At 40.1% G+C, this 18,673-nt stretch overlaps 1 protein-coding gene and 1 long non-coding RNA gene across 18 annotated transcripts; one reads left to right on the forward strand and one right to left on the reverse strand.

Moving 5' to 3' along the window:
- The first annotated feature begins 1 nt into the window (after position 1).
- Positions 2 to 18,673, forward strand: CHEK2 (checkpoint kinase 2). 17 transcript variants are annotated; one of them, XR_008469214.1, is made up of 17 exons: positions 382 to 936; positions 1,709 to 1,963; positions 2,510 to 2,634; positions 2,913 to 3,060; positions 3,835 to 3,925; positions 4,893 to 5,001; positions 6,431 to 6,484; positions 7,264 to 7,325; positions 7,812 to 7,911; positions 9,135 to 9,221; positions 10,007 to 10,170; positions 10,388 to 10,503; positions 11,335 to 11,420; positions 14,706 to 14,860; positions 15,952 to 16,259; positions 16,572 to 16,618; positions 17,772 to 17,852. XR_008469214.1 is itself a non-coding variant. In XM_054219955.1 (16 exons), the coding sequence occupies exons 2-15, from the start codon at positions 1,714 to 1,716 to the stop codon at positions 16,585 to 16,587; spliced, it is 1,563 nt and encodes a 520-aa protein (XP_054075930.1). In that variant the 5' UTR covers positions 383 to 936; positions 1,709 to 1,713; the 3' UTR covers positions 16,588 to 16,618; positions 17,772 to 17,852. The 17 variants fall into 17 exon arrangements, 10 of the variants coding, with proteins under 10 accessions (XP_054075926.1, XP_054075932.1, XP_054075925.1 ...); XR_008469212.1 differs by adding an exon at positions 18,454 to 18,521 and having other exon boundaries at positions 15,952 to 17,852; XR_008469213.1 differs by having other exon boundaries at positions 15,952 to 16,618; positions 17,772 to 17,835.
- Positions 9,189 to 18,554, reverse strand: LOC128917249 (uncharacterized). Its single transcript, XR_008469227.1, has 3 exons — positions 18,415 to 18,554; positions 15,607 to 15,816; positions 9,189 to 9,295 (listed from the first exon to the last, which is right to left on the reverse strand). It is a non-coding gene; the product is annotated as an uncharacterized LOC128917249 (long non-coding RNA).

Raw genomic sequence — 18,673 nt, forward strand, 5'->3', positions numbered from 1 at the left:
CTCCCAGCGGCCCCCGCGCGGGAGGGCGGGCCCTGATTGGTTCAGTTCGTAGCGAGGAGTGGCGGGGCGCCTGCGCACTGCGCGAGGCGGCAACGGCTCGGCGCGGCGAGCGGCGCGGGCTCCACCACCCGTGAGTTCTGACCCCTCCTCCGCCTGCCGGGCCCCGCCCGCCTCTCGGGGCTCCCCGCCCCGCCGGTGCCCGCCGCTACCGCGCCGGTCGCCGCTGCTTTTCCTCAGGGGGGAGGGCGGTGCAGCCCGCTCGGCCGCGCGGCGCCGCCGGGGGCGGGAGTGCAGTGCTGTGGCGGCCGGCAGGGGGCGCTACTGCGGGAGGGGGGGCGTGTCAGCCCCGCCGGCCGGCAGGGGGCGCTGCGGGCGGCGGGGCTGAGGGGATTCCTGCCCCCCCCGTCCCTCAGTGCCGGTGCCGACGGGGAGGCCGCTGACAGAAAGGGCTCCCGGCGGTGCTGCGGCCTGGCGTTCCCCGCCGCCACGGGCTCCTGCCCGCCCTCGGCTCCGCTCCCCGCAGATGCGGAGCGCCCGCCGCCGGCCTGGCCCGGCCCCGCCGCGTGAGCGCCCCGGAAGGCGGCCCGCCGCCCTCCCTCTTCCCCGCCGCCAGCGCGCCTGAACACCTCCGTGCAAAAGGCAACACGGAGAGTACCCAGGGCGCTGCGGTGTGTTTATGGCTAATCATGAACTGTAGCAAACCGGTAAGGAGGTTTAAATTAGTCTGAGTTAATAGACTGAGCTGGATGGCAACCGGCTTAAAAACCAAGAGGCGCCGGCAAAGCGAGGCAGGCAGGTGAGCGGAGCGGATCCCACAGGATGGCAGCCGCCCTGGGAAGGGTCACTCACAGGTGGTGTAGTAGCCCCTTGGCAGCATGAGCACGGGTGCTCTTGGAGAAAACCAGCTAAAGATGAGTTAGCTCAAAGATGTGGCTGGTAGGTTGTTTTTTCTTAAGTGAGGAGGAAAGCGCGATACCGCTGTAAATTCCCTTTTCGTAACAGGGCAAGTAGATGCCCTTTGTTGCCTTTTCTTGATGCTGTCTTTGATAGCAACAGCTAGGGATGTGGTGTGTATCTGAGTTTGCCAGTGTTGTACATTAATTATGTATAAGTGTGTCTTTCTTGTAAATAAAGCTGCTGGATAGACCCTGTGTGGAAGAGACATGTGAAAATCCATGAGTTATAACTTATATTAAAGGAATATTCAGCCAAAACACCAAATTGGCTTGCTGTTTGATAAATCTGTTGGGTGCTTTCAGCATCAGGAAAAAGTACTTCATTTTATGGTTCCTGTTTTTCTTTTTTCAGTTTTTCCGTTTGCGTGTGGGGAGCTGTGGTGGTTACTGCTCTGTGTGGGGATTCTCTGACAGAGAGTGCTGCACGTGTGTTTGTGAAATACAGGAGCTCTTCAGGGCTCACACTTTGAAAATCTGGGAATAAGATTTAGCAGTTGTTTTAGAACCAGTAGAGGGAGCACCACATTCTTTTTTAAAAGGAAAAACATAATGATTTGCAAAATTCTTGGGAAAAACATAATGATTTGTGAAATTCTTGGGACTTGCCTATAATCCACACATGCACATTTCGGTTGAAAGTTTTACTTACCTGAAGACTGAGAATAGGTTTGGATATTAACAGTACAGTGTATGAATGTTTGTCAGTTTTGCTTTGCTGTAGTAACTGTTTTTTTTGAACATTCCGTTTGAAGCCAACATGTCTCGAGAGACTGGAGGTGAAGCGCAGCAGTCTCAAGGTGCCCAGCAGTCACAGGGTGGTACCGGTTCCTCTTCCAGTGGGTCACAGAGTACTAGTCAGTCTTCCTCAAGTTCTGGCACCCTCAGTTCTTTGGACACTGTTCCCACTCAGGAGCTTCCATCGATCCCTGAAGACCAGGAATCTGAAGAGCTTGTTCCTCAGCCTTGGGGTCGACTCTTTGCACTTGGAAAAGGTTTCAGCAATTGTGGTATGTGCATACTGTAATAAGCCTCTTGGTTCATTTTTAGTACCTTAGAAAAGTTTTGAGCAGCTTGGTAGATAGCAGTGTCTTTTTCAAACTTAAGTTTGAAACAAACAAAGTGAATTTAAGTACAAGCTTGCAACTTTTGCAATAATGTTGTATTCTGTGCTACATCCCAGGGATTATATTGAGTACGCAGATACACAGCTTCTGTAGACTTAGAGGAAATTTAGAGGAATTCTGGGGTATTCATGTTCTTTGTTACTTCATTTTTCCATTTCATAATTTATTTTGTTTATATATCATATAAGCCTGTATTGCTGAGGGTGAACTGAAAGCTCTACTATTACTGAAGAGGGTAAAGTTACTAAAATACTGTACAAGGTGTTGATAGTGCATTGTGCTTTGTCTGAATTAAGACAAATAAACTTGATTGTATAGGAAGAATCTTGTCCTTGTTATCCTACGTACTAGCATTTGGCATTATTCTGTAGTTAATAACTTCCTGCACTTTTGCGTACTCTCTCTGCTTTACTTCCCTCTCCTCTGCAGACTGTGTGAATGATGAATACTGGTTTGGAAGAGACAAAAGCTGTGATTATAGTTTTTCAAAGCTAGGATTGTCTGAGACTGGCTTCTACCAAAACTATAGCAAGAAGCATTTCCGAATTTTCAGGGTAAGTGCTAAAAAGGATGACTGTCTTTTTCTGGCTTGGCATAATTGAAAAAGATCGACTTTGTCAGGGGTGGATCCTAAAGAAATCAAAGTTTAAGGACCTTCCATGTTGACTCCTTTAACAAGACTCTTGGCAATACTCCATTAACCCAGTTCATGAAATAACCTCAGTAGTCTGATTTCCTGAGCCAACAATAGTAAATTTCTGTGGTCTGTCGTGTCTTTACAGTACGGTAATTTTCCCCCTATTGTTATCTTTCCTTTTTTTTTCTCTTTGAGGAAATGGGTCCAAAAAATTCCTATGTTGCCTACATTGAAGACCACAGTGCAAACGGAACTTTTGTTAATAGAGAGCTCGTTGGAAAAGGGAAGAGGCTTCCACTGACTCACAACTCTGAAATTGCACTGTCTGTACAGAGTAATAAGGGTAAAATGTACTATAACATAAATAGGTTCTTCATGTGTTGACCAAGAGGTTATTTCTGCAGTGACTTGAATATCTTTCTTACAAGCTGAGCTTCTTTGTGAGTGCTGTTAAAATACAGTCGTGAATTGATGTTTCAGTACTTGCATAAAAATTATCCATATCCACCTCAACCCTAGAAAAAAAAAATGAAAAAAGAAGATTTAAAAGAAACTGCATCAGGAACGACCTTACTGGAGTATAAACCTTTATAGATGTCTTCCTATTTTTGAAACACTTTTGTGCTTCAGTAACTGTGCATGTGGTGGTGGGAACAGGGGAAACAGACTATTCAAGGGAAGTTGAGAAAAAGCCGGGTACTTACCAGATGCTGCATAATAATTAAAAAATCCTCTTAAAAATTAGGAGGGGGGTTTTGTTTCTTTGTCTTTGCTTTTCCACTAAGATGCTGTCTTCCTGATTGCCACTTTTCTTCGTTCCCTGCTGTGACATTGAAATTCTTGCCTGTTTTGTCCTTAAACATACTGTTAATTGATTAAGCATTGTTGTGAAGTTAATACCAAAGATGTCAGTTTTCAGTAATAAGGTCACCTTGCTAGCCCATAGCCAATGTATTTATAGCATCAATTAACTTTTTAATATATTTATGTTTTTATTCTAGCAGGCAGCGTTTTCTTAGTTATGTTGTTGACTACAAAGGCTCAGGAAGCATAGTAGTTCATTGTAACAAAATGTTAAAGTTAATAACAGGAAAACTTTCTCCATTGATCTTCCTAGTGTTTGTATTTTCTGATCTTATGGTGGACGATCAGTTGGTGTTTCCTAGAGAACTCAGAGAGAAATATATCATGTCAAAGACTTTGGGAAGGTAAGCATCCTTTCCGCAGTATTAAGCTTTAATTTTATTACTGTTTTCAGTACCCTGTACTGGAATTATTACCAGCGTTAATTGAGCTGCCATTTAAAAAAAAGAAAAGAAGAAAAAATGAATGAAACACCTGAGTAAACCTGTTCCTTAGAACAGCTTAAACAGGAATTTTGGCTTTATTCCTATAATTGGCTTCGGTTTTGTAACCTACCGTTAATTGTGAAACACATTTTTTTTTTTTTTTTTTTCTCTAGAAGAGAATAAAGTCTGTAGATTCCTAACAAGATTTTAAATTTTGTAGATTAATTTACTGAGTTACTGGAAGTAGAAGGACGAGCTTTATGTCAGAATATAGCTTTTTACAACATCATTGTTGAGGCCTTCAGACAGAAGGGAAAAGAACTGTTTTCAGGAAAAAGGAGAGAGGCTATCTTAAGTGAAGGCTATTCTATTATCTTTTGGACAAAGACGATCAGCGAAGAATCTGGAGGAGAATGCTTAAGTGGAAACAAATCCAAGTGCAAAATACAAGGATTTCTTCCTGTAATATAATAGTTACTTTGTAAAAATAAAAGTATTGTCATACCTGTTCCTCAGATCTGTGCAGCCCGGTGTTGATAGAAGTCTTCACTAGGTTCTCTTCCCTTAAATGCATTTGTGTGATGGAAATGCTGACAGAGTTTGTCCTTGATATTCATGGGTACCCTTTGCACAAACAGATTAGTTGCTCTACATACTTACTTCTGCATTTTTTAATGGGTGGCCCTTGACATCACTTGCTACTTACGTAGACTTCCTAACCATTGAATGCTTTCTGAGAAAGTTTTGACAGCATGCCGTATTCAGAAAGTTTGAAAGCTGCAGCCTCAGATTGTGTGTAATTCAGTGCTTTCATTTTGTCTATGCTTGTTATGCAGATTTTTGAAAAGTATTTGTAAGCATTAACGTAGCTGTGCTTTTATGTTAGTGGTGCCTGTGGAGAAGTCAAACTGGCATTTGAGAAGAGCACTTGTAACAAAGTTGCAGTAAAGATAATCAATAAACGGAAGTTCGTGGCAAGTGGTATTAGAGAGACAGTAAGTATTTTTGTTTGTTTGTCTGTCTTTTGGCCATCTATTTGGTAACCTCTCTGACTCCCCAGCTCTCTTAACTAAAGAGGATTTTCTCACATAATGTCTTCTGTATATAATTTCAAAATGCCTTTTGATTTTACAGTATCTATAGAGTTCTGTAGAAAATGCTTGCTTTTATTCTTTGACCATATTTCATTATGTTCATAATTCAGGACTGTTTGTTAATGTGGTGTACACAAAGGGTGGTGGGGAGACCTGTGGGGTTTATCTCCTAAAATGTATCAAATAGGCACATCATAACTGTCAGAGTCTGACCGAAAACTTACAAACTCTGCTAAAATTTACAAACTCTCCATCATAATATCAACACTTATAAATACTTAAAGGGGAGGTGTCAGGAGGATGGGGCCAGGCTCTTTTCAGTGGTCCCTGGGGACAGGACAAGGGGTAACGGGCACAAACTTGGGCATAGGAAGTTCCACCTAAACATGAGGAGGAACTTCTTTACTTTAAGGGTGGCAGAGCCCTGGCACAGGCTGCCCAGAGAGGTGGGGGAGTCTCCATCTCTGGAGACATCCCAAACCCGCCTGGACGCGTTCCTGTGCCACCTGCTCTGGGTGACCCTGCTCTGGCAGGGGGTTGGACTGGGTGATCTCCAGAGGTCTCTTCCAACCCTATGATTCTATAATACTTTTTAATAAGATTGTATGAAGCCCTTTGGGAAGGGCTTTTCATGTATCTGGTCTTGTAGCAGACGCTTCAATTTAAAGAAGAACAAGCCAAGTGGCGCTGCTCCAACATGAGAAAGATCCAAGCAACTTCGTATCTATTTAATTTTAATTTTATATAAGGGTATGTGATAAACTTTGGAGAAAAATCCAGTTAGAGGCAAAAGTACATGGAAGGAGTTACGTAAGTTGTGCTGCTTTGGATTTACTAAAATTAAATCAAGTTAGATTGACCTTGTTAATTCCTTCGATGAGAAAATGGAATTCAGTGCGCAGATACAATATACAGAATCTGTTCAAACTGACAAAAGTATTTCATCGGGCACTGTATAGTAAACTACTACTTGATCTGGAAAATATTTTTGTAAAGGCAAAAATTCTAAGGTGGAAAGGTAGCTAGCTGAGGAGAGGATGCCAGGTTTTTTGGGTTTTTTTTTTTTTTTAGTTTGGAAATTAGGTGGAGATTTTTAACCTGCAGTGAAATGACATGTCTGGAGCAATATCTTGCTACAAATAATGAGAGCAGACTGTTGATTCAATTCACTGAAGGCACCTGATCAGTTTATGGAAAAAAGATTATAAGTTGTGGTCTCTTAAAGTTGCAAGGGACATGAAATGATGGCTTTTCTGGTCTCCTGTTTCTGATGTGTCTTATTGCAGAACGGCACTGTCTTACCCAATATGATATTTGATTCTTTTCATAGAATCCAGCTTTTAATATCAATACAGAAATTGAAATTTTGAAGAAAATAGATCATGTGAGTGTTGCTGTACTTTTTTGTTCCTTTTTGCTGCCTACTGTACTTCTGTAGTTCACTGACCTTAGTGCAGTAACTAAAGACCAAGTTTATCTGTTTAGAAAATATGTTAAAGGATGCATATATTTTTTTTCTTGTAAATAAATCTATTGAACGCTTCTTTTTTTTTTCTAAGTATATTATACCTTTACAGATTTGAGGTTTTAAAACTTTGAATAACTGAAATATAGATTTGAGAAGAAACTTCACAGAAGTTTCAGCATGATCCACTGTTGTAGAAAATCTTTCCTTGATGTGTGTTTTCGTAAATACTGCCAGATAAGAAAATAGAGAGATTAGATTCCACTGGCAGTTGTTTGAATTTGTATCTCCTCTTTCCTCTGCATGCCCTCCCTGCCCCACGAAAGGCATTTCTTTTACTTTTGTTAAGTAGAAAGTTTGCGTAGCTTAATGAACTTTACCTTGCTTCCCAATGTGCTACGGCATATAAAGAAAATATCTCACAACTGGAAAAAATAAGAATACTTGTTGAGCTGCAGTCACCACAGGAGCTGAATGTTCTTGTGTGTGTAGGTACAGGGGAGAAGGCAACAGACCTGAATACTAAGTGTTTGCCAAAGCCTGGGGCGCTAGTCAGTTTTGTTAAGTGTTAGTTTAACTGGTGTGGTTGAAATCATACTGAAATAAGAACTTTAGGATGATAATGTTAGTTTTTACAAATGATTGTACTTTTTTTTTGGTGTGTGTTTGTTTGTGTTTTTCCCCCTTTTTTTTATTAGCCTTGCTTAATCAAGATCAAAAACTTCTTTGAAGCAGAGGATTACTACATTGTTTTGGAACTGTAAGTAACTTGTTTGAAAGTAAACGCATAAAATGAAATGTTGTTCATAGCCACAAAGAATGTGGATAGTTCTGAACTCTGGGGTTTTTTGTTTGGTTGGTTTGGTTTTTCTTTTGCTGGCCTCGACTGTTCTCTGAAACCTCTGTAGAATTAGGAACTAGGATAACCAGGAGAGTAATCCTACGTTTTGAAGGCACTTAGTGCCTCAATAGTTGCCCACTATCCTGCTGTTGTGGATCTCTGCTACTTTTTTGATTTTGAGCCTGTAAGAGGAGGCTGATCAAAAATCACAACTCCCAGTGAAGACTCAGGAGGTTAGGCCTAATTCAGCAGTGCGTGTGCTGTATTTAGGATGTTGCTCACTCATTTTCAGAAATACATTCCTTCTCTGTAGCCAAAATAGCCAAATGTTTTGGCCTCAGTCTTGTCTAATGAGATTAATCCTTTGGAAGTAATACGTTGACTTGTTACTTGCATTTGTTTTAGGATGGAAGGAGGAGAATTGTATGACAGAGTGTCAAGGCCAATCAAGATGAAAGAAGCTACCTGCAAGTTGTATTTTTATCAGATGCTGCTGGCTGTAAAGGTAGATAATCATGAATTCTACCAAGAAAAATATGGTTATGCGTATGAATGTCAGTCAGATTAATTTTTCTGTCACTTTTCACTTCTAAAACCTGTGCAAGCAATCAGCACAGCGCTCTTAACAAGTTGGTTTAACAAGATTTTTTTGCCTCACTGCAGCCAAAGAACGTTCAAACACTCTTGCTTATTAAAAACGGACTGAAGTAATAATACAGGCTGAGCTCATTGATGGCAGGATTATCATGTAAGACTTCTAGTAGTGTGTGGGCAAAGAGTCACCAATGTAGGAGCCTTCAAAAAAATTAATGATCAGATGCGTTACTATGCGCTCCTGAATAAGCATTTGAGTTCAGTAGACAACAGATTAAGACTACTTTAATACATCTCAAATACTGAATGTTGAGTCTTTAGATAAATTTCTTCTAAAGCCATGAAATGGTAAGCATATTTCATTAGTAACTTCTGCAAGATTATTTTCTACATCAAACTTAATTGCCTGGACCCGAATATGACTAGATTTCAGAACTACAGATAACGGAACAATTCTACACTAACCTCAAGGAAGTAACTTTTTTCAGAAGCCTTTGTAGATTTAATCTGACGTTGATCTTATATCTCCTCCTTCCTCACTTTTCCTAGTTTTGTCACCAAGTTTTTGAACTCTGTTTCAGCCTTCAGCTCTTTGACAACTGAGGTGTTTTTTTTTTTTTATATCTGTCTACTATTACTCAGCTGTGTGAGGACGATTGTGGCATGGTGAATTTAACTGTCTTTCCAAACTGAAATGCAGGCTTTTATTTAAGAGGGTATGATCATACAGTAATAATGACTAAGAGAAATGAGAGAGAAGTGGAAAACCAGAATTCCTACAAAGGCAGCGTAGAACTTTGGTCTTCCTTAGTTCTGTTGCTTTTACTGAGATGGTGAAAGAAGTATAGCTTTCCAGTGAATCAGAAGAATGGAACACCTTGCCAGGTCTACCCGCTGTGCTTGTATTGAGATTTGACATTTGAAGCATCATGGTTTCTAAGGATGGATTTGTTTGTTTGTTTGTTTTTATTTGTTTAAGAAGTTATAAGCTCTGTAGTTTTAAATGCATACAAGCCTCTTACACAACCATTTCAGTTATCCTGCCATTGCTACATGAAAAATCGGAAAGCTTGCATTTAAAAAGAGTTAATGGTCTGGTTTTTTTTTTTTTATTGTATGTCTGTATATATCTAGTATCTTCATGACAATGGAATTATACACCGAGATCTAAAGCCAGAGAATGTGCTACTTTCATCTTCTGAAGAGACATGTCTTATAAAGGTAAGGAAACTTACATTTCTTCTTGTTCATTTCAAATTTTGAGAGTATTCCTTCCCATTCTTCCCAATATTTAGCTAAACATAGTAAAAAAAAAAAAAAAAAATTATGGAATTAGTCATACAAACTATGATGTAACTTAAAACGTTGAGGGTTTTTTTCATAATTTTAATTTTACTTGTGTGGATATTTCAGCCCATACACTTACTTAAGAAAAACTGAGAAATGTTGTGCTTTTATAGCACTTAATTGAGTACACAACTTCAAATGTCGATATATTTTTTTTAATTTTTTTTTTCAATAAAATTGCAATTCTTCAATTACCGACAGCATTTCCACAAATATCCAGGCTGTATGGTGACAGATTGTTTTGGTGTTGTTTTGTGGGTTTTTTGGGTTGGAGTGTTTTTGTGGGGGTGTGTTTTGGGGGTTTTTTCACAGATAAAGCCTTGAATAGATTTGCATGCTAAACTGCTTATTTTTCAAGTAATCTCTTCTAATAAGCTACAATACCTTTATTCTGTGGTGTCCGTTTATATCCAAATCTGAGAGTACTTTTTGCTAGTGTAAGTATGATCCTTTGTCATGTTTCTCCCTACTCCTGTTCTCAGTTATTGTTTACTGACTACTTAACAATATTTGGGATAAATTTTGTTCATACTCATGTGCTGGAACTGAGTTGGAAAGAAGAAACTTAATGTTACCTCCTGATGTATGTTGACAATATGATATGTACTTCTACAGTCAATCCGAATATGTAATGTGGTGTTACCATTTTTAAATACAAGATTACAGATTTTGGACAATCCAAGATTCTTGGAGAAACTTCTCTTATGAAAACATTATGTGGTACTCCCACGTATCTTGCTCCTGAGGTTCTAAATTCACTTGGGACTGCTGGATACAGCCGAGCTGTGGACTGCTGGAGTTTAGGAGTTATTCTTTTTGTATGGTAAGACATTGTGTAGCTGCTACCTTCATTGGGCAGTCATTGGCATACATGGCTCGAGACTTGGCAACTTCAGTATCTTTATTAGGAAGTGAAAGTGTGTTTAAAACTATATATGTGTAAAAGACGCTATGATAGCGGGCGCTTTATAATGCGTGATTTCAGTGTTTCATTCACTATGACAAAATCTATCTTATTTAACTTGTTTTCTTTTATATAGCCTGTGTGGATATCCACCATTTAATGAGCAAAATACTCGACTATCTCTGAAAGATCAGATCACTCGTGGAGAATACACGTTCATTCCAAAAGAATGGAAGCATGTATCAGACATGGGTATGACTATTAGTACAACGGGTAGCAGAATATCTAGCTCTTTTCTTGTCATTTGTGTTTTCCTTTAACTTCCTTTCAGCTCTATGGCACACTGCATGTTGATACATTTAGTTTTTTTAAAATTTATTTTTTTTTAAGTTCAAAGCTGAAGCATTAGAAAGAGCAGATATATTTTCACTGAAGAGATTTCTTAGTAATATTTAGCTTTATTAACTACGGAAGTATAGAGTTTGCAGGCATATACATCTGTTTTTCTGCTTTTCACTTTTTCTTCTGACTTCATCAAGCTGGACTACAAATTTTGCCTTGCTGAAAGATTCAAGTGTTGAACCAAAAATGCCAGGATTTAAGGTGTATGAGTTAAAATTCCAAGAGAGAAATGTTAAGAGTAATTTCATGGTGCTAGTCTTTGAGCTTAAAATACCAGCCACATTTGTGGAACCAACTATTAAGTTTGGCCCACTCTAAGCTAAGTAGTCTGAATAACTAATTGAGTTTTTGAACATCAAACTGAAATGATAGTTACTGTCTGCGTGCTTTTCTTCTTCAGGATCCTTTATATGCATAAAATTGTAGTATTTGCCGTGGGTACTCCTTTGTATGTGCAGAGGAGTTTCTAATAAATGATGTGATCATTCTTTTTCTGATAAACTTATGAAATATAACTCCTTCCTGAATTATTTGAAGGTTATTCAATAATAAGTCAGACATATATGGGAATGGAAATTATGTTAGGGTCGCACATAGCTTTGGTGTATGCATATTGCAGAACTTATTTTCAGGTAATGAATTTATTGATCATATGCTAACCAACTCTCTTTATTATCTTAGCTCTGGATCTTGTGAAGAAACTGTTAGTAGTGGATCCAAGCAAACGTCTTACAACAGAGGAAGCTTTAGAGCATCCTTGGCTTCAGGTGGGAATTGAGTCTTAACTGAAGTACAGCAAAGCTGTGTTGTTCTGGGGATAATGATGTAAATTCATCTTGATGTAAATTCAAAGGCATTTCAGTAGCCTAAATTTTATGAGGTTTTGGTACACAGCGTAATTTGTTTCTGCAAGGAAGCAGGGGAACATCGACTACTCTGGTCACCAGAGATGTGATGCATGCCTGATCCTGCTTCTGTGGAGAATACCATAAATTATGGGATACAATGACAGGCAGTGAGACCTTCAATTCTTTAGCTTCATGGGAATAACAGCTGTTATCTTAAGTCAGCCTATGGACAGGCAGACTTAATCTCTGTCTCTGACAGTAGCCAGCAGAAGAGGAACCGTCACTTGGTGCTTCTCATGGGCACGTGCTGCTGCCTGCCTGCCAGGTGGCCATACAGTTTCTCTCGGCTGCTGTAAGACCGGAGGGATCCTAGTGCCTACTTAGAGAAAGAGAGGGGAGGAAGACAAGGCCATGTTTAGGAATTATTTGTTTGTTTTGCTGGCATTGTCAATGACATGTAGGAAATGAGCCATCAGATCCCAAACTGCATTAGCCCAGATACTGTAGCCACCACTTTCCTGTTGGACAACTCTAAACAAAGCGGAGTGAGCACCTTGAGGAGACTGCTTCCATGTCTCTCAGTTGGAAGCAAGATGATCTTGCAGTACCTTGTTGTCTGTCAAAGCCTTTTTGGGATGGAGCCTTCTCCTTCTTGCAGTGTACAGAACAGAGTTGCTTCTTCCCGCTCCCCACAAGCAAATGTTGTCTCTGCAGCATGCAGATTTTCTTCTTTTCCTGTTCTCCATGTCTTTTCTTCTTGCAATGGCAACTAGACCTCCTGTTGTATTTCAGTGTGTTTATTTTCTTGGCGCCTGTCCCTGGCAAAGCCTTCATTAGCTCTTACCGCTTCCTTTTGCTGTTTTTACAGCATGGTATGCTTTCTCAGCCCTTCAGTTCCATGGTCCTTTTCAAGCGTTATTGCTGCTATTTGTAGTGTTGTAACCTTGCCTGATGCTGCTCAGTGCCTTTACCCACCCTAAATAAATCTTTACTTGATTTCCCTTTTAATTTGACTTCTCCTTTGCCCTCCACCTTGTCATGAGGTCTCTGTATGTAGGTTTTACCTTGCCATGTCACACACTCTTCTGCCAGAGAGAAACCAGTAACTTCCTCCTCTCTTCTCCAAAGAGGTCACACTATCCTTAGTTTTATGTCTGTTGCCTTTTCTCTTTATTATCGAGAGAATGTGGCTTAACTAACAGCACTGCATCTCACAAGACTTCATGTGCCCTCTCTGCACAGGCTGAGGGCATTTCTCAGCCTTGACCAGTTAGATTACCTCCTGATGCAGCCTGACCCATGCTGGAATGTGCCTCATTGCTAACTGTGCCGGGACCCTTGGTAACAGCCATAAGAACTTGCATAGGAGAGCTTTTTCTTCTCTTGGTCTCATGATCTTTATTACATCATCCTATAATGAAGGTGGCTCAAAGCAGCTTGGGTCCTTGCCGAGTAATGTAATTCTCTCAGACTAAATATGCAATGTCTTATGGTTGATGCATCTTCAGTAACATGTATTCAGGTAAGGGAGAGGGACTCAGATTCTAGAATTTGTCCACCTGTCCAGCTGGAAGAAGGTGTTTGAGTTTATATGTTCACTATTCTGTGGTTATCCCATGGATGTTTGACTCTGGATTATATTTTATAGGCATTGTAGACTTCTGAAGAGTTCTGTTAAGCTTAACTAGGTCCTGTTGCAGCCTATCACTTTTAGCGAAGTAGTGTGTCAGGATTCCTACAGTCCTGTCACCTCTGGCCTTTCCATCAAAACAGCTGTGTTTTCTTTGTGGGAGGAAGATGAAAGTGATTTTGATGTTAAGAGAATCACAGTTCAGTGGTCCTAATGGTAAATACCAACAATGAGGTCCTCATGGTCTCTGCTCGGGAAGACTTGGAATACATAGAGCTTGCAAATACCTGCCTGGATCAACACCATGGATTAGTGATTGAGCCCAAGCAATAGGTCCAGCTCTTTCTACTTCTGCGCCATGCCATCCGGCAAGTTGCAGGTCTGTTGCTCTGTTTAATGCCAGCTTCTGTCACTAATTTTTTTCCCACCATCCAGTTGGCTTCTGCTGGAAGTTGTGGTGCCAGTTTAGCAGCAGAGTTTGTACTTTCAGTACAACCAGCAGCTTCTGCGTCCTTTCCGAGACATCTCTTTTCAGAATTCTTTAACATCTGAGAATCAAGATGTGTTTTTTAGAGACCGACACTGATTGTGGTTCTGATAGGACAGACCTCCCCCTTTGAGCATTGTAACAGAGTCCTGCTTCCTCATCTTGTTTGTGTGGGCAGGCAGTGCAGAATCCTGCAGATTTTTTCTGGCAAGTGTTCAGGACTACTGTGTCCTTACTGTGATGAGTATGAATAAGTGTCACTGGTTTTGGAACCTTCTGAGTAGGAGGTGATGGTTTCTCTGCCTCTTGTTACAGTCTAATTAGGTTTGTGAGAGGTAGTCTTTAGGTGGTCTTTTATTAATTTCAGCACTCCAGAGGTGACCACTGGGCCTATGAGCTTTCCTGGATGTTTTTCCTTGAGGAGGCTGAGGAAAGTCACCCAGCGTACTGCTGAGCCACACAATGGGTTCTATGTACTCATGCCGAGCATAATGCTATTTGTATTCCCCCACTGGGAACAGTGTCTGGTTTCAGATGCTTAGTTAAAGAGCATAAGAAAGAGGGAGTATCACTCAGTGCTCAACATCTGGCAGCTTCCTGAGACAGAAAATGCATTTGGATGACTGTTTTTGAAGTCATTGACTTGTCCTAATTACACACTGGGCATTAGAAAATTCTTCCTGGCATTCCTGGATTTTACCACTTTAGTTCTGTGTGTGACTTCTATAGTCAGTTAATCAGCTGTAGATTCTTACATTTAGATTATAATTTTGTGCAGGAAATGTTATTGGTAAACCATGCTACACTGATTTTAGGAATTGCTGGTATGCATAATCGGAAATATATGACAGCGATTTAGACAAGCTAAGAATTTGAGATATTTCAGTAAGTAAACTCAAGTTGTCAGCAACTTGATTATGTATTCCTTTTAGGGACACCACTTACTGTTACGTTTAATTCTGATGACAGGACAAGAAGTTTCAGAAAATGTCATACCTGCAAATCCAAATGCTACTGAGCATTCAGATGCCATTCTTTAAACTGTTTCCCTTCATGGGCTGTTACTAAGAGTATGAGTTGTTTGTAGGTGATGTACACTGCCTGCTCGGAAGGCCAACATCCGATATGTTCAGTTCTAGATATCTCACACCTTGAATACTACCACCAAAAGAGCTCCTTGAGTCCTGTTACTGTGAGTAGTGAGAAGGAGTTACTGGCTCCCCACTCCCTCTTGTGTTGTCTGTAAGTATTGTCTTTAAAAGTTAGTATGGAAAAACCACAGCAGACGTGTACTTTATGTGTACGGCTAATGCCCTCTCTAAGGATTCTGGGTCCACTAGGGAACTCTTCAGATACTAAAACTAAACATGTTCTCAAAACAAAACCTAATTCCTTCAGCTTTAGTTAAACCAGTAGTGCTTTCAAATTAGTGTTTTAAATACCTGTGCTGTTTACTCTGTTCTTTGTTTAAATCTAAAACTTTAGAACTTAGTGGGCTGCTTAAACCTAAGTACTACTCAGTGGAGATGTCTTACCTCTATTTACCAGGTACTTAATAAAACATTTTTCAAAGGCATATAAACAATTAATCGCTGCTTCTGCCTCTGAAAACTTCACTGGGGTCTTTTGTATGGGACAAGACTAATTGGTTGCATGCTGAAGAAAAATTCAGGTGTCTGTTATATAAATGGAAAAATATTTATCTTATCTTGTCCATCAACTCAAACGTAGCCACAGTCTAAACAGGTGACACTGGAAAACACAGACAAGTCCCAATTCTGTATAAAATAAACTGGATGGTCACACATCAGAGGCTTTTTGTAGCACATAAGAACATATTTAAACCAAAAAAGGAGACACTGCAATACTCCATAGCTTAGAAAAAGAACACCCTCCCCTGCCTTCACCCAAAAAACCACAGTTAAAACATTTGAAAACCTTAGGAGCTCAATGATCCTTATTTCTAATTGTCCCTAGCAGTGACTGACCTGTTCACTTTTCTTTGAGTTTCCCAATCTTTGCTGTGATAATGGAACAAAATTTTACAAGCTGTTAGCTTCAGCAAGTTGTTGAGAATAAATGTGTGGGTTTGTTTCTAGGTAAGTGGTTCAGTTGGTGCACACACAGTCACTGTTCAAAGCTTGGCTAAAGGAGATGATCCATATTAAATCACAATGAGCAGCGTACTTCATTTAGTCCTGCAAAAGATTAAAGACCTGATTTCAGGTATGGAAGTCTGATTTAGGGTTTGTAGGTAATCCATAGCAACCTGCTCTAATAAAATTCCTGCAGGAGAAATGGCTGAAACTAGAGAATGAGATTTTCTTTTTAAGACAGGGAGTATACTGTGCCAACTGACCATCTTGTTTGCCCCGATTTCCTGTTCCCTGGCGTTGCCCAGCGTATACCAAGAACACCCCGATCACTGGCAGCTGAACCAGAATGAGGTTACGTGCTTTTTCTCTTGAAACACGCCCGATTTTATGCTAAACTAGCTTCTCTCAATGAAGTGTCTCTGCTGCCCTGTGCTGTCCTCTCCTCCTCTTCGTGCTTCTGCAGCCAGGCCTGTTTATGCACAGCTGAGACTATTAAGTCCACTTCTTTCCCTCCACTAATGGCAGCTTCTGGCTTCCCACTGCAGGTAAATAGAGAATGAACTGTACTATCCAGTGACCTTCTGTAGTGATATGAATGCTCTATGAATAATATAATATTTGTTGACATTTACTTGTGTTTTCAAAAGGGAAACTTCAGTGAAATGCTTGCCCAAACTCTGAATGTTTGCTTTCCAAATGTTTCCATTTAAAACTTTTTGTATGTTCTATGGACTTATTTATGTTAAGGATAACCGTGGGATGTTTTTTAAGATAACGTTTTGTTTGAAAGTTTGGTGTGGGGGGTTGGATTTTTTGATTGGTTGGTTGGTGTTGTGTTCTTTTGTTTTGTTTTTTAGGGTATGGGTGTTTTAGCTGGTGGTTCTCTGCCTCCTGTGTACAACAGGTTTGCTTTTGGGGGGGGTGGTAATGAAAACTACCCAAGTTTGAGATAATGGTGAAGCTGAGCTAGTGAAAATGAAAACATGCTGTTAGAAAGGGAAGTCACTATGAATACAGAATGTAAGACTATAAGGAAAATACTTGTTTTTCGAGAGCAATTAACTCTTGTTTTGGTGAAAGCAGGCTGCAAGTCCTGATGAGGCCTCTTCTGATAAGGCTAATGAATTATCTGCATGAACTCTTTGTGTATTCTGTTCTTTCAGTGTTGTTACACTTTGTTGAATGATACTGCAAGTTTGGTTTGAACTTGACTAGTGTTAGCTAAGTAGTTATTGAAGGGAAACTTTCTTCGTAGAATGAAACAGAACTGTTTTTTCTTACCAGCACTGTACATAAACCACCTGCTTAAAATTCTACTGTGGGCCATATCGGAATCATAGAATAGTTTGGGTTGGAAGGGACCTTTAAAACGTTGTGTAGTCCAACCCCCCTGCAATGACCAGGGACATCTTTCATTAAATTAGGTTCCTCAGAGCCCCATCCAACCTGACCTTGACCACTTCCAGGGATGGGGTGTCTGCCACCTCTCTGGGCAACCTGGGCCAGTGTTTCACCGCCCTCATGGGAAAAAATGTCTTCCTTATATCTAGTCTGAATCTGCCCTCATGTTGTTTAAAACCATTACCCCATGTCTCAACCGCATCACTCAGCTTGGTGTCACCCGCCAGCTTGCTGAGGGTGCACTTGATCCCACTGTCCATGTTGTTGATGAAGATATTAAACAGGACTGGTCCCAATTCGGACCCCTGAGGGACACCACTCCTCACTGATCTCCATCCAGATATTGAGGCGTTGACCCCACTAGTCTCTGGATACAGCCAATTCCTTATCCATCAAATAGCCCATCCATCAAATCCAGATCTCTCCAATTTAGACAGAAGGATCACTCCATCATAGAAAGCTGCTAGGTTGGTCAGGCGAGACTTGCCCTTGGTGAAACCATGTTAGGAAGGTGTTTATTTGGGGGAAAGTGGAGGAACCTCCTTTTCTCCTTTATTCATTCATTCTTTAATTGCTGATCCATTTCATTAGCCAAAATGTAGGCTTTTCCCTTAAATATTCCATATTCTACTTAAAGTTAACTGCTTTTTTCACAGGATGAGGATATGAAGAATAAATTTCAACAGCTACTTGCTCAGACACATACCAGTATGAATCCACCACAAACATCAAAAATGGTACGTGTAACAGGTTATTTCAAAATTAATACTTGAGGTGTCGAGAAATGAGATTTCAAAGAATCCATAATGAGAAAATCAGTTAATTTTGAGAATTTAGAGAAATGTGAATTTTGGCTGTATTAATTTGTCTGTTAATTATCTCTGCTTTCTGAATGGAAGCAATGGACTTCTGTGCTTTGGCAAGACACTTTATTTAAATGTACAGAAACAGTCTCCGAGGCTTTAAAGGATTATTCATCTATTTAAAATCAAATTGTTGAACGTGTATTTTTTGATGGATGCAAGTCACAAATGTTTAGTATTCAAGGAAAAATTCTCATGTTAGTGAAAGGTCAGAAATGGTATTGTGACATTCATGACCAGGTGCTAATTAGGACAATTTTAAACAGTAGTGGAAGATAAAGCTGGGGGCAGTGCCTTACATGAGAAGGATCAAATATAATTAGATAGATCTTGGTAGAGAAATGTTTTAGATATGCTGCTTTTTTGGTCACAGAACGGAGGTTTTATCCAACATCTGTAATTCTGTAGCAAGAAAAACAGTCAGGCTCTGTCTCACCTGATTTAATGTAGCCGTCCTGCTGGATCTTTCTTTTAGCCAACCACCACAGGAAAGCGTCTTCACGAAAACGAGGAAGAATCGGGCTCTTCTAAGCGTGCCATTCCCTCTACATCATATCAGAAAATGAGGTGAAAAAAGAGAAAGTGACTTTTGTTAATTGTAGCTTTTTTTATGGAAAGCAGATTTTTTTATTTAAGAGAAAATAATGGAATAACTGTTGAAGATGCAATTGATAAATAAAAATAACTTTGTAAGA

Source organism: Rissa tridactyla, chromosome 13 (genome assembly GCF_028500815.1).
Source record: "Rissa tridactyla isolate bRisTri1 chromosome 13, bRisTri1.patW.cur.20221130, whole genome shotgun sequence".
Lineage (NCBI taxonomy): Eukaryota > Metazoa > Chordata > Aves > Charadriiformes > Laridae > Rissa > Rissa tridactyla.

Bases quoted from the DNA above. Each gene is read 5' to 3' on its own strand.
- CHEK2 (XM_054219951.1), top strand. From the start codon at position 1,714: ATGTCTCGAGAGACTGGAGGTGAAGCGCAGCAGTCTCAAGGTGCCCAG. The intron at 7,326-7,811 runs GTAAGTAACTTG...CATTTGTTTTAG, and splicing joins TACTACATTGTTTTGGAACT to GATGGAAGGAGGAGAATTGT. The intron at 14,861-15,951 runs GTAAGTATTGTC...TTTCTTTTTAAG, and splicing joins CACTCCCTCTTGTGTTGTCT to ACAGGGAGTATACTGTGCCA.